Source organism: Cryphonectria parasitica (genome assembly GCF_011745365.1).
Source record: "Cryphonectria parasitica EP155 unplaced genomic scaffold M406scaffold_4, whole genome shotgun sequence".
Taxonomy (NCBI): Eukaryota; Fungi; Ascomycota; class Sordariomycetes; order Diaporthales; family Cryphonectriaceae; genus Cryphonectria; species Cryphonectria parasitica.
The window spans coordinates 4,670,556-4,684,224 of NW_024468912.1; the positions used below are offsets into that span (position 1 = coordinate 4,670,556).

Here is a 13,669-nt window from a genome sequence, read left to right on the forward strand (position 1 = left end):
TCGGTTCTTGAGTCGATTGCATGGGCGCAAGGACCCTAAATAGTAATTTAGGGCAAAGGACCTCGGCATCTATTCTGGGACTGACAAAAAAGTAAATGCAACGGCCAGAGCCTCGGTGGTCCCACTGGAACACCGTTCAGGATTTCCCAATGAATTTTATGGGTTCTTCAAAGAACGGATCAGATAGCAGACGACGCTGTCTCCGAAGACTGGAATCGCCCCTGAAGGTTTGCTGAATATTTTTCTGCGTGTGTCTGACTTATAAGACGGCCCACGCCGGCCATAGCGGGAAAAATGTCTACCGCCAAGATGACACCGACCAGACTCGCGTTAATATAACAAGAGAAGTCATTTGTCTTTGCCAGAGTAGACGCACCATGGCCGCAGAAACAACAGAATTCACCACCAAGGAGGTGGCAGCACACTGCGAACGCAAGGACTGCTGGATGACGATTCGTGGCGAGGGTAGGCGACCAAATTGTTGACCCAAGGGAACAAAGATATAGAAACTAACGATAGTGACCAGTTTACGACCTTACAAAATATTTAGACGACCATCCAGGAGGTGTAGACATCCTGCTGGACGTGGCTGGCAAGGATGGGACCCAAGCCTTCGACGACGCCGGCCACTCGGAGGATGCCGAAGAGATCATGGCGACATACCACATCGGCAAGCTCAAGGGCAACTCCAAGACAGCAACAGTTTCAAAGGCGGTGCGGTTAGCTGTCAAGGCCGTGCCAGACCCACAGACAGCCAAGAGAAGCATACCAACCGCTGCAGTCGGCGGCACGGTGGTGTCTCTTGGTGCTCTGACCGGAGTCCTGCTCGGCCTACAAAAAGCAGACCTATCAGCCCTGTCAAAAGTGATTAAAGTAAGCCAGGCACATGGTTCTTCTGCTAGCACAAGGGGAGGGCTGGGTTTTGCGGAAGGTTTCTTCCTGGCCTCCACTGTTGCTCTTCTCGTAGGCGGCTGGGGTGTCAGGAAAGCCTCCCAACTGCTCAGCATGGACGGGTTTTTACACCGCGAGGCACCACACAAGAAGATCCCCCGTGTCGCCAGGGCAGACCCCCTCCTCTCGCGAGGCTGGCTGGACCCACAGACATTCCATCCTCTCCCCCTCATCAAGAAAGAGCTGGTCGCGCCCAACGTCTACAGGCTCGTCTTCGAGCTGCCCACGCCAGACACCGTGCTCGGCCTGCCCATAGGCCAACACGTCGCGATCAAGGCCACGATAGACGGCGCGACTGTCTCGCGATCCTACACGCCTGTGTCGAACAATGCCGACAAGGGCATCCTCGATCTTATCATCAAGGTCTACCCCGACGGCCTCCTGACGGGCAAGTACCTTGCCAACCTCTCGGTCGGCGACGAGGTTCTGTTCAGGGGGCCCAAGGGCGCGATGAGGTACAGGAGGGGCCTCTGCAAGAAGATCGGGATGCTTGCTGGAGGCACAGGCATCACGCCCATGTACCAGCTGGTCCGGGCCATCTGCGAGGACCCGAGGGACGCCACCGAGGTCAGCTTGATTTATGCCAACCGGACAGAAGGGGATATCCTCCTGCGGGAGGAGCTCGAGACGTTTGCGAGGCGGTACCCGAACAACCTGAAGATTCATTATCTTCTTGACAGCCCGCCTGAGAACTGGACCTACGGCACTGGATTCGTCACCAAGGAGCTCATGGCGGAGAGATTTCCCAGTCCTCAAGAGGAAGGGTCCAAGGTCTTGCTATGTGGGCCTCCAGGGATGGTGAATGCTGCGAAGAAGGCGCTGGTGGATTTGGGATTCGAAAAGCCTGGTGCGGCGTCGAAAATGACGGACCAAGTCTTTTGCTTTTAGACGAGGTACAAATAATTATCTGCGTGGGCCACAATTCGTTGGGGAGATGACAACACGGTGGGCTGCTTACAACTATAACAAGTAACACTTTATGGGGTAGCCAGTGTAATTTGGGTCATGATAGATTGCTTACTCCTTTAGACGCGAGATACCAGGCGTGTGGTGCAGTGGGATGGAAAATATAAGTTTATTTACAACCTGCAAGCCCTGACCACTTGTCTCTGTACACCAACTTCCATTCCGAATCCTCTCCCACACCTCCCAGGGTGTTCGCATACATTGCTTGCGTAATTATAACTTTAGTTATGATTCCGTATTTAAGGCCTATACACAGCGTTGTTCTCGCGCATAACCCCAATCAGTATTTGTCGCAAATGCGATCGCCAGTGCATGCACTGACTAGACCCGTTATAACGTCACAGTATTTAATTATCTCAGAATTACTGCGATGCTTATGACATTAATATTGAATTTCTCTACTATATCTGTTAGGACTATGTGTTAATAAAATATCTTATTTTAAAACTGCTATTATTTCTAAACTGAAACTTCCCTAAAGATTATAACAGAATAATAGTCTGAACCATGCAGCCCTCGAACCACGCGTCACAAACAGAGACCACCCAGACCTCAAATCTTCCGACTCGTGTGTAAGTCATAGAATCGCTTTTTTCCACCATAATGAGACCGGAATCTTTGTACACCCTAAGACAATAGACAATGTCCGGTATACTCTCGTCTGCATCCATGAAAGCCTTGCCAAGAGCTTCGGAGTTGGGATCGGTTTCCTTGAAGAGCTTAAAGTGTGTCTGTCCTGTCCACCTCATCTGTTTCAATGGTCCTCTAAGTTCCAGTACGCCTGCTGTTACTTGGCCGGTGGGTAGGCTTTGGTCCAGGACAGTGATCCCGCATCGGATAATCTCCGCGTAGAACTGCTTCTCTCGCCATGCACAACCAATGCACACAGTCCCATTGACTGAAGCCCAAGACCAGGAGGGAGCAATATATTTCGACGGACGAGGCATCAGTCTCTGGCTTCCGAATGGTTTGAGCTGCGACGGGTCGACCATCCACGAGAGCCACTTGATCAGCTCTCGCTTCCAAAGTCCAGCAAGGTAAATGTCTCCGTCGCTAAGCCTCTGGAACTCAGACGCGATAGCGGAAACAGCCACGAGCTTGTCGCTTTCAAAACTTAGATGACGTCGCGAGTAGTCGGCCACGATCTCAAGCCAGGAGTCGTAAAAATCCTCCTTTGTAATAGACTTTGACGGGTCAAAGAAGGCAGGGTTGAGGCGCTCCGATCCAGGTAGGTATGAGTCTCCTGTGCCGCCCGCGACATGCTGGCCCTTTTGACATTGCCAGATGAGCTCATACGTGCCGAACATGACGACCCTCGGACTCAAGAGCCGTTCCTGGAGGCACCATGCCCGTTGGTTAGTCGGCTCTTGAGTGCCGTCATGGTAGAATTTCTCCCCTACGATGACCGTTCCTGTTATAGATTCGTCGTCCCATGCTCGGTAGGGTAGCTCGAAACGCGGGTATCTGGAATTCCGAGCATGCCTGGTTTGCAAGAAGCCTTCTCGACACGTATTTGCGCTCGAAGCCGCGATTGTGATGTAGGCGTTCTTGTAAATCGCCGCCATCGCTGCCAATTCGTGCTCTTTATCTTTCCAGTCGTCCTGAATAATACACAAGGCGTCGATCCAGAGATAATTCAGCTTCAGATCCCTTGTGACCCGTACGGCGTCTCTCAATGTCATTGGAAGCGTGCTCAGCTCGAAACCCATTGTCATGGACATATATGTACCCTTCGTAAGCATCACTGGCTGTGGACCACCCCAGCAGTAGCTCAACGCTGCATACTTCCCTATCTCGCTATGAGTTTCGCGGATACGAACGATGTCGGACCCGTCACCTAGTCCAACATCCAGTACACGCGTAGGAAGAGATGTTGGTATTGAAGGCACACAATTATCGTGATCCTTGGAACAGCTTTCCATCCAGGAGGCAATCTGTTGGCTCATGCCCAGGGTCATATCCAGCATGACTGGTCGCGTGGTCACGTAATCAGCCGCTGGATTCCCTATTTGGAAATTAGTTGACATTCTTCAGACCAGATATCCAACGAGAGGATTGCCGAACACGTTGAGCTACAAAAGATGCAAGAGAGGAGGACAAGAATCTTACCAGCGGGAGTACATATATGGAAATCAAGAAGCTCCACAGGCTCATCGTCGTATCTCAATTGCAAATGAGTAACATCGCACCACTGACGCTTTTGTGATGTATTGCACCAGGCATTGAATTTGAAGTTCGTTTTGGCGGGATCAATCAAGGACAGCTCTCTTGTCTTTCCCATCGTGTTAATGACTTGAGGACGCTCTCGCTCTGCTTGATTGTGCGCCTCGACGGCTGCTAAAGCGATAGCTCTTGCAGCGCACGGCGGCCCCCCGTCTTTTGATCCGGAACAGATAGGCAAGCCCGGACCTGGCATGCCGCGGATAGTATGCAAAAGAGTTTTTATATTCTCTGGGGATGCCATGATACTTCGGCATGACTGGCAAAGCTGGAGGCGTCGGCACAGGGAAGACCCCTCGGGATCCATGTTCTTCCAGACCGAGCCATCCTCAAGGAAAATATCAGGAATGCGCGACATGAGTTCGAGAGAATCGCGGGTTAATGTCTGTCAAATAGTCTCAAAAACCTTGAGGATGAAGAGACTTCATCAACTTGAAATGGAATCCGCTACAGACCATGAAAAGAGGAGAGAGTGAGAACTAAACCTAATGTAGTCACTTGCATAAGCTGTCCGTTGCGAGCCCAGGCGGCGAGAGCAATTCTGCTTCTGGTCCGCGTGACTGGTCCCATAATCTGCATGTTGGCTGGTTTATAATAATAAGATCAGATAATTGCTCTCTTTAATAGTTGTAATCTCCATCCATACCATCCCCTGACCATCCTGCATAAACATGTCCAGATAGTCTCGATTTTTAACATCATCGTCAGAAGGACTGACAGGGCAAACAGAACCGTTATGCGCAATTTCCATCATTTCTGTCCGATTATTAAAAAGACTGCAGGAAAAGGCAAATAAACAGCTATCTTGCTCCGCTGTATCAGCAGCTTCCCAAGTTACTCCGAGGTATTTGCTATATCCAGGGGAGTATTTTGGATGCTTGATCTTGAGCTGATTGCTCGATCTTCCATTAAACTCTATCGTTCGTATCTACTGAAATCTAAGAAATGGCCATGGAAACACTATTCGAAAATGGCCGCCACTACTTGCCGTAGCATACTGGGCAATATATGTAACACTGGTAATGAATGCTCCTCTTGCATATCATACTAAATGGAATTCATAGAATATAGCTGCACTGTAAATAGAGAATGCGGCGAGTACGACAACAGCCTGGTATTCCAGTAATACCATCAGAACCGCTTGTCCTGTTTTGCATATAGATCTTGTGATGCGAGTGGAAAATATTTGCTGCCACACAGCTGCAGGTCTCACCTTGCAGCAACTTTCCTTCCACACCCCCTCCTGCAAGGTAGACGAGGGGTGATCACTACAATAGCGCGACCGACCCGTGAACGACAAAGCGCAGATAGGACGAAACACTGGGTGCAATCGGCAAATTCGGCACACACTCGGATTTACCCAAGACCAAAGAATAAATGTAGAGAAGATGTTGCGACGTTTCTTGGAATTCTCGATCCCGAACACATACACTCAGTCTCTCTAGCTGTAAGGCGAGGTATTTCGGCAAGGCGCTGTGCAAGGCGGAGCTCAATGGCGGAAGCTCGGAGTGTCGTAATTACTGCTTGCTGCACTAATGCACACAGTTGGTGGGTGCTTAGTCAGTTGTGCATGAACGGGCAGCCTCGCTGAGGCAAACCCGAAGCATGTCCGGTAGGGGGGGCGAACACCATTACCCTACGTATGCAACCCGCTGGTGTGCATACAAGCTGCAAGCATTCACCGAGCTATGACACTCTATATATGTGGCGTTAAGAAAATAACTTGATGGTTGTTCGTCCAGTTGCCGTTGGTGTGGTAATGGTTTGGGTGTCTTGCGAAGGGTCTATAAATCTGAAGAGCTGCCCACCGAAACATAGAAAAGAAATTGAGAATCTCAGCAGCAACAGTTTTTTACTTGGATATCAACCCAACAAATCGAACTGTTATTTCTCCATTTGGACCGAAGATCGTCTAGACCCGATCAAGACAATCTATTGTCCTCGTATTTCTGCATTGTGCACTACAAAGACGAGCTTAGACAAGCTACAAATATGCCTTCCATCAGCGAAGCACCCAAGAAGTTTGACTTCATCGTCGTCGGAGGTCAGTTCAAGAAGTCCTATGTTTTTCACCATAAAACAATCTCACTGACCATGAATGATTCCCGCAGGTGGCACAGCTGGCTGCGTAGTTGCTGGCCGCCTTGCAGAGAACCCCAAGGTCAATGTCCTAGTCATCGAAGCCGGTATTGGGAACCCCGAAGACATTGACGCTATCACAACTCCAGCCAAGGCCTTTGAGTTGCGCGGCAGCAAGCATGACTGGGCGTACAAGACCACCATGATCGACCGGCCCGAGTACACGCGCATCGAGAAGCCAAACACCCGCGGTAAGGTTCTCGGCGGGAGCAGCTGTCTCAACTACTATACCTGGATCCCAGGCTCGGCGGCGACTTTTGATGAGTGGGCTGAGTATGCTGGGGATGAATGGACCTGGAAGAATGTGAAGGAGTATCTGTACAAGGTAAGTCAAGCCTCAAGGGAAGGGCAGTTTATTGTCATGTTTCTTTTTGAATACAACCGTGTCGGACGAGAAGGCCAAATAATAACCAATCGATCATATAATCATGCATCTAGCCAGCCAAGTATCACGATGACCGGGATTTGTACCGGCCCGAGCTCAAGTACATCGGACCGGACGGGCCCATACCCGTCTCGCATGCGGACCTGGTCCCAGAGCTTGAGCCATTCCGCAACGCTCTCGAGAAGGCCTGGGTCAGCAAGGGCGAGGAACTCACCGATGATGTGCACAATGGCACCATGCGAGGGCTGTGGAAGTCCACCAACTCCATCTATGACGGCAAGCGGTCGTCCAGCTGGATGTATCTCACGGGAAAGGAAAATGTCGCGGTCCTGTCCAAGACCAACTCCAAGCGCATCATTATTGAAGATGGCAAGGCGACTGGCGTGGAAGTTGTCGGCCCAGACGGCAACTCTTACACCTTTGAGGCCCATCACGAAGTCATCATCTCTCAGGGTGTCTTCGAGTCTCCCAAACTGCTGATGCTCTCTGGTATTGGACCTGAGAAGACGCTCAAGGAGTTCGGCATCACTCCTGTCGTTGCATCAGAGAATGTGGGCCAGCATCTTCTGTGAGTATTGCAATTAGTTCAGTCATGCTTCCTCTCCTCACTTGAGAGTGAAATTACTATCTCTCTTTTGGCCTTTGTTGAAAAGCCACTGACAATATTTGGACGAAGGGACCACCCCATCATGCCTCACGTGTTCCGTCTCAAGGAGGGCCTGGGCCTGGACAGCCACCTGCTCCGCCCTGGCCCAGCTCGCGATGCAGCTGTGTCCGCCTACGTCAACAAGAACAAGGGCCCTTACACCAGCGGCCTTCTCGAGGTCGTCGGACTCCCACGTATCGACTCGTGGCTTGAAAAGGACGAAGAGTACGCCGCCTACAAGAAGGCCAACGGCGATGTCGACCCCTTCGGACCCGGCGGCCAGCCACACTTTGAGATTGACTTCGTCCCCATGTTCTCGGACGCGTTCCAGTGGCACATCCCCTGCCCGCCCGAGGGCGACTGGTTCACCGTCATCGTCGACCTGCTCCGCCCGCTCTCGCGCGCCGGCACCGTGACGCTGAACTCGCTGGACCCGCTCGAGCAGCCCAAGGTCAACATCGACTTCTTCGAGAACCGTCTTGACCTCGTGGCCCTCCGCCAGGGCGTCCGCTTTGTGGACGACATCCTGATGAACGGCGAGGGCATGAGGGACATCCTGGGCGAGGACTATCCGTGGCCGATGCCGCGGCAGTCGGACGAGGCGATGGAGACGATGATCAAGGAGAGGTCACAGACTGGCTTTCATCCGTGCGGGACCACTCGTATGGGCAAGGACATTGAGCAAGGCGCGGTTGATAGCAAGCTCAAGGTGTACGGGGTGGACAAGCTTCGTGTCATTGATGCCTCTGTCATCCCCGTCATCCCGGATTGTCGCATCCAGAATGCGGTTTACATGATCGGAGAAAAGGTAAGATTTGTCTGGAGAATTGCCAAGAAGCTTGTTTGCTGAGACAGACGCTGACATGTTTGCAGGGAGCCGATATGATCAAGGCATCTTATCCGGAACTGTACTCTTGAGTGTGCATTCCATGATTGTACTGTGATTCACGGTTGTTATGAATTCAGATGGAAATATACGGCAGGTTAGGTATAGGTCAGGGCTGCAGCAGTATACCCCCAATGTTGTCCCTGCTTTTCAAGTCAGACAATCATTCTTTTGATTGTATCGAACAATCTTTTCAACATAGATTCTCAAGCCCGTCTGCTTTCATGGTATGAATTGTTTGGAATGTCTTGATGAGGCAACAGCCCATGATATCACTTTGTATCATGATGGGCTGGGCGTGCAACATGTGCTGCCTCTGCAGTTTAATCACCCCATGAGAATAACCATCCTGAACCGATACACCAAATAATAACTTTTTTTGGGAACAAGTATAGTTACTCATCTTAATGCACTAAACCTGTTTTATTATAGATGATCTTCCAACTAATCATGAAGCGAGAGACGCTATTCATAAAACAAGTACGGATAGGTTTGAAGCGTTTGCTTGTATGCTTCATGATAAATCTCTATAGAATAATTCACTGAAAAGGCATGCGGTTTCCAACTTTCCCAATACTTGAGCTCCATTATAGCCTATACAATCTTGATCGTGCGACAAGATAATTTGGTGAAGGATCTGTCGGTAGGCCCCTGATAAAAGTCGTACAGGCTCATCGGGCCTGAATCATCGTGGCCGCCCGACTGCGTACTATCCTTATCATCGCTCGGTTCATGTCTACTGCCTTCTGGTTGACTTTCTTTGGTTTTGTCAGTCGGTCTCGGGGTTTGGCTTCCCAAGCGTCTTTTGCTGTGCTTGAAAAGAGTCGCTATTTTGCTGGTCAGTCTACTGGTCTTGATATCTCCCATTTTAAACGCTATCGGTAAAGCCATGAAACCAGAGAACGTGATCCTGCCAGCTCTTTGAAAGACACCTGGGGAGTCCGTCTTGTCTAGCAGCAGTCCTTGCAAAGCCAGATGTTCGTTTTGACGGTCGCCAAATACAGCGACGAGGAGGCAGTAGCCGCTCCACTCAGTTGACTCTTTCAACGCATCGCCCTGCTTGCTTTCACCGTCTTCGTCGCCGGCGTCATCCCAGGCATCCAGGTGCCATGAGAGTTGGTTCAAGAACATGATAGCGTTGTCATCATAGCCCCTCTCACTGCCGTCGACGAAGAGACGCTGCTTGTGTGACTGCTGAGGCATATACCACTTGTCGGTCTTGGGATCCCTGGGCAGGCGCGTGCGGACGACACGGATGAAACGCACAAAACCTCTCAGTTCTATGGATGCTCCCGGCTGGACCATGGCAAATGGAGAAGGCGTGGATGGTGTTACATTGATGTCAATGACATTGGCGATGATGTGTTGAATGCTGGTATCGGTCTCCGTGTCAAAGCGGACGGCCGAGCACGATGATAGCCACGACCAAGACGGCGCGACATAGGCGGCGCGCACACCCTTCTGTCGCACTCTTCGTTTGCTCGACCAAAGCAGGACAGCGGGCAGAGCCGAGGACCAAAAACCCACAACGTAGCGATCTTCAGGAATCAGATCCGCAAACTCGGCGGCCAGGCCGGCAAGCGCAGGCAGCCGGTCTTTCTCGAAGCTCAGGGCTCTGGCGGAATAGTCCTCGCATAGATCGAGCCAGGCTCGGTGCCGGGCCTTTTGATCGTGTCCCGTCGACAGGCTGACACGTTCGTAGGCTCCCACCCCAAAGAAGCGGCTGTTGTCAAAGGGTAGGCTTGCCGCATACGTCTCGCACGCAATGTAGGGCTTAGCCGGGCAGCATTCCCAAAGGACCTCGTGCTTGGTCAAGTGCAGCGCCCGCCGGGCCAGATGGCGCTCTTGGAAGACCCAGGCGCGCTGCGACAGAGGAGCCTTGGCGATCCACTTGAAGATGTCGTGCTCATCCGTGGCGACCCACCACGACCGCTGCAGGTTGGCCATCTGCAGCTTAAAGGGTGTGACCTGCGCCGCGGGGCGGTCATGAAGACAGCCGCTGCGGGCGTCATCTGAGGCGTCGGCCGAGATGTTGAGCAGCCCATGCTTGTATACTTTGCACATGAGGGGAGCCTCGCGGTTCCAGTCGGCCATGCTTGGCGAGTCCTGGACGATACACAACGAGTCCATCCACAGCCAGCGCACGTTGAACCACTGAGCAATCTCCATGGCGTCTCGCAGCAGGGGTGGCAGGTCGTCAAACAAAACGCCCTCCCGCTCGTACTGGTCCTTGTTCTCCTCGAGCAGGCGCGGTAGTCCCGCCTCGCGCCAGTCGCCCCAGCAGTGGCTGAGCGTGATGTATTCGTGATGGGCGGCAAAGAGCTCGGGGCGATTCTCTCGAGAGACCACAGGTACACTGCCTCCCGGGTTGGCGTGGCTCAGATCCAGAAGTCTCGTCGGCAGCCATAATGGGTCCTTGGCGATGCACGTATCGTGTTCACCGTTGCAATTTCTTCTGCACTGATCCAGCCAGTTCACCGCCATGTCCTTAGCACAACGCATACTGGAGCCCCTAGGCATAACTTCGAGGCGACTGGATGATGAAATATCGTCAGCCGGCAGCTCACGCATAAACAAAGCGTCGTGCTTGGGAGACGGCCAGAGGCGCAGTTTGAAAATCTGCTTATAATTCTTCTCAGTCCTTTCCGGCTCAGGGTTGTACGCCAGGGCACATGCCAAGTACATATGTTCGACTGCATCCGTGGATGCCTCTGGCGGCTTCGAGGTCGATGAGTCGACGTATTCGAGGTTGGAGTCCAGCACCAGCTCGATTCGACTGTTTTTCAAAAACTCAAGGCATAGAAAAAACTCGAGTTCTATGTGCGCACGGATGAGAGAGCACAAGTGGCAGCCGCGCACGTCCGAGTGCAAGAGCGACAGCAGGTTCCAGTGCAGAACCACGTTGGGTGCTAGCCTGTCTTTTTTCTCGTAGAAGTTGGCGACAGAAGTCTTTTGCTCGAGATACCGGGCTAGATAGCCGAGCGCACTGGCGCAGGCGTTGCAGAGGCTCTGGCCCGTCTCGACGCGGATCAGGTCGGCGTCTTGCGTGCGCGACGGACCTTTACCCTTTCTAGCAATTCTTTGCAATCCACCCTCGCCCGTTTCCATCGCGAAATCGTCATCGCTGACCGGCCTTGGCTCAAATGAGGGCCGGACCGGGAAAAGAACGAGGTTGCCAGGTTGCAGCGCCCCGACAAATACTGTCTTGATGATGTCCAGATGGTCATTCGTAGCTCTTATGTCCTTGGCGATGAGCATGGTGAGAAAGAGTATGCCGTTCACTGCCGTCTGGTTTCGTTTTCAGCAGACAGATATTGAATATGAAGCGGGATTGCACGAGTTGTCAGATGCACATAGCTTCGTGAGGGAGGTTGCTTATTGCAGCTGCAGTACCGTAGAGGGTGGCTAAAAGCTGACATGCTTACGTATAATGTTGACCTGTTCTGGGGGGGAAAGAAGCATTACCAGGATCCTGCTAACTCCTATCAACTAGCATGCAAGCAGTAAGCGAAACACAGCCTCTCACCTCTTCACGCCAAGCATACGCAAATATACATGCATTGTCAGGCTAAGAGGCAATATCAGCTCGTGGGGTGGGGTTCTAATTGGAAAGAGGGAAATCTAATCGCTCAAAAAACAATCTACTCGACATTAATACGGAAACTCCAATACTGTATAGATGGTACTTGTACGGAATGGTGGCAGTCAAGTAGAATATCTCTTGACAGAAGTAGTGTTTCGACCTTTGTCTGAGATGTTTATTCTCGACATGGTCACTCTATTGTTCTTCTTTCTTCAAACATGGAATTACAGAACCTGGAATCATTTTCCCTTCTTGTGAGATATGCACATTGTAAAGATATAGTGACCGTCTCTTTTCCGCAGCCCTTTCATAGACAAGATATCTTTCGAACAGCAGCTCGCTTCAGGAAAATTAAATATTACCTACAACACTTTCTCATTTAACAGGCAAGACTGTTCTGGCACAGGATGCAAATACTTATGTAAGCACACCAACTGACCAGGTTCCATACTAGACCCCACAGGAGCTCAATTAGGGCCTCAGATAGCATGGCTGCCCCTGGCCTCGGCGCCTTATCATCTGAACCCCTCCTCGAGATCTTAGATCACAGCACCTCCACCCCGCCTAAATATCTCGTGGGGTCGACAGCTAAGCTACAGCAAGCTACCGCATAACATCAGCCTGGGCCCATCTCAACATCTGTCTGCCCACTTCACTCTCATTTCAGGACTTGAACTCACTCTCATTCACCCATCAAGACCTCAATCCAAAAAAAAACCACCATCATAACACCCCAGGCCATCATTACATTTGGCATTCTGAACCACAGACATCACTGATCAACTGCCAGAAGACCTGAATCACCACCACCTCTCACGCCTCTTTACAAGGAGCTGAGAATTTACCTCCTCTTACGCAACCCAACCCCACCTAGAAAATTCATCCATCTATCCAAAGGCAAACCTCGAAAGAAAAGAAAAACCAAGAAAGAGAAACCAAAAAAAACACCATGGCAACCCACACCCACTCTCACGACGGCCCAGGCGCCCACAGCCACTCCCACGAAGGCCTCACCACAGGCACCTTCAACGCCCAAGAACACGGCCACTCGCACGAGATCCTCACAGGCCCAGGCTCCTACCTTGGCCGCGAGATGCCCATCGTGCAGGGCCGCAGCTGGGCCGGGCGCGCCTTCACAGTCGGCATCGGCGGGCCCGTAGGCTCCGGCAAGACAGCCCTGATGCTGGCCCTGTGCCTGGCCCTGCGCGAGCGCTACAACATCGCCGCCGTCACCAACGACATCTTCACGCGCGAGGACGCCGAGTTCCTGACCCGCCACGCTGCGCTCCCGGCCCCGCGCATCCGCGCCATCGAGACGGGTGGCTGTCCCCACGCCGCCGTGCGCGAGGACATCAGCGCCAACCTGGCCGCCCTCGAGGACCTGCACGCCGAGTTCGGCACCGATCTGCTGCTCATCGAGAGCGGCGGGGATAACCTCGCTGCCAACTACAGCCGCGAGTTGGCCGACTTCATCATCTACGTCATCGACGTGAGCGGTGGCGACAAGGTCCCGCGCAAGGGCGGGCCGGGCATCACGCAGAGCGACCTGCTGGTGGTGAACAAGACTGACCTGGCCGAGGCCGTGGGCGCGGACTTGGGTGTGATGGAGAGGGATGCGCGCAAGATGCGTGAGGGTGGGCCTACTGTGTTTGCGCAGGTGAAGAAGGATGTGGGCGTGGATCATATTGTGAACTTGATCTTGAGCGCATGGAGGGCCAGTGGTGCTGAGGACGTGCAAAAGTCCAAAGGCGGTCCCACGCCCACGCCTGGCCTGGATGCTCTGAAGAAGTGAAGTGGGAGGGGGCGGGGATTGTTGGTCATCATCATAAAAGGGATTCATATAATAATTGAGCTCTAGTATACGGCGGCGATATACCCATTCCCTACGAACGC

At 52.2% G+C, this 13,669-nt stretch overlaps 5 protein-coding genes across 5 annotated transcripts; 3 read left to right on the forward strand and 2 right to left on the reverse strand.

Annotated features, from left to right (window-relative positions):
• Nucleotides 1-377: 377 nt before the first annotated feature.
• Nucleotides 378-1,839, forward strand: M406DRAFT_37509 (uncharacterized protein; the record flags this gene model as incomplete). Its single annotated transcript, XM_040924029.1, has 2 exons — nucleotides 378-465; nucleotides 527-1,839. The coding sequence occupies 2 exons, from the start codon at nucleotides 378-380 to the stop codon at nucleotides 1,837-1,839; spliced, it is 1,401 nt and encodes a 466-aa protein (XP_040777455.1).
• A 496-nt stretch (nucleotides 1,840-2,335) lies between these two features.
• Nucleotides 2,336-3,839, reverse strand: M406DRAFT_290961 (HET-domain-containing protein; the record flags this gene model as incomplete). Its single annotated transcript, XM_040918932.1, has 2 exons — nucleotides 2,336-3,283; nucleotides 3,374-3,839. The coding sequence occupies 2 exons, from the start codon at nucleotides 3,837-3,839 to the stop codon at nucleotides 2,400-2,402; spliced, it is 1,350 nt and encodes a 449-aa protein (XP_040777456.1). The 3' UTR covers nucleotides 2,336-2,399.
• Nucleotides 3,840-6,004: 2,165 nt separating this feature from the next.
• Nucleotides 6,005-8,623, forward strand: M406DRAFT_290965 (alcohol oxidase). The gene is made up of 5 exons (XM_040918933.1): nucleotides 6,005-6,181; nucleotides 6,249-6,601; nucleotides 6,715-7,229; nucleotides 7,338-8,115; nucleotides 8,181-8,623. Exons 1-5 carry the CDS (start codon nucleotides 6,130-6,132, stop codon nucleotides 8,223-8,225), a joined length of 1,743 nt encoding a protein of 580 aa, XP_040777457.1. The 5' UTR covers nucleotides 6,005-6,129; the 3' UTR covers nucleotides 8,226-8,623.
• An 833-nt stretch (nucleotides 8,624-9,456) lies between these two features.
• M406DRAFT_257713 (HET-domain-containing protein) lies at nucleotides 9,457-10,677 on the reverse strand (the record flags this gene model as incomplete). The annotated part of the gene is made up of 3 exons (XM_040917187.1): nucleotides 9,457-9,880; nucleotides 9,947-10,083; nucleotides 10,162-10,677. Coding segments are annotated over 3 exons (1,077 nt in total), but the record flags the coding sequence as incomplete, so codon positions are not given.
• A 1,756-nt stretch (nucleotides 10,678-12,433) lies between these two features.
• M406DRAFT_322406 (urease accessory protein UreG) lies at nucleotides 12,434-13,654 on the forward strand. Its single transcript, XM_040919634.1, has one exon. The coding sequence runs from the start codon at nucleotides 12,726-12,728 to the stop codon at nucleotides 13,566-13,568; it is 843 nt and encodes a 280-aa protein (XP_040777459.1). The 5' UTR covers nucleotides 12,434-12,725; the 3' UTR covers nucleotides 13,569-13,654.
• Nucleotides 13,655-13,669: the final 15 nt, after the last annotated feature.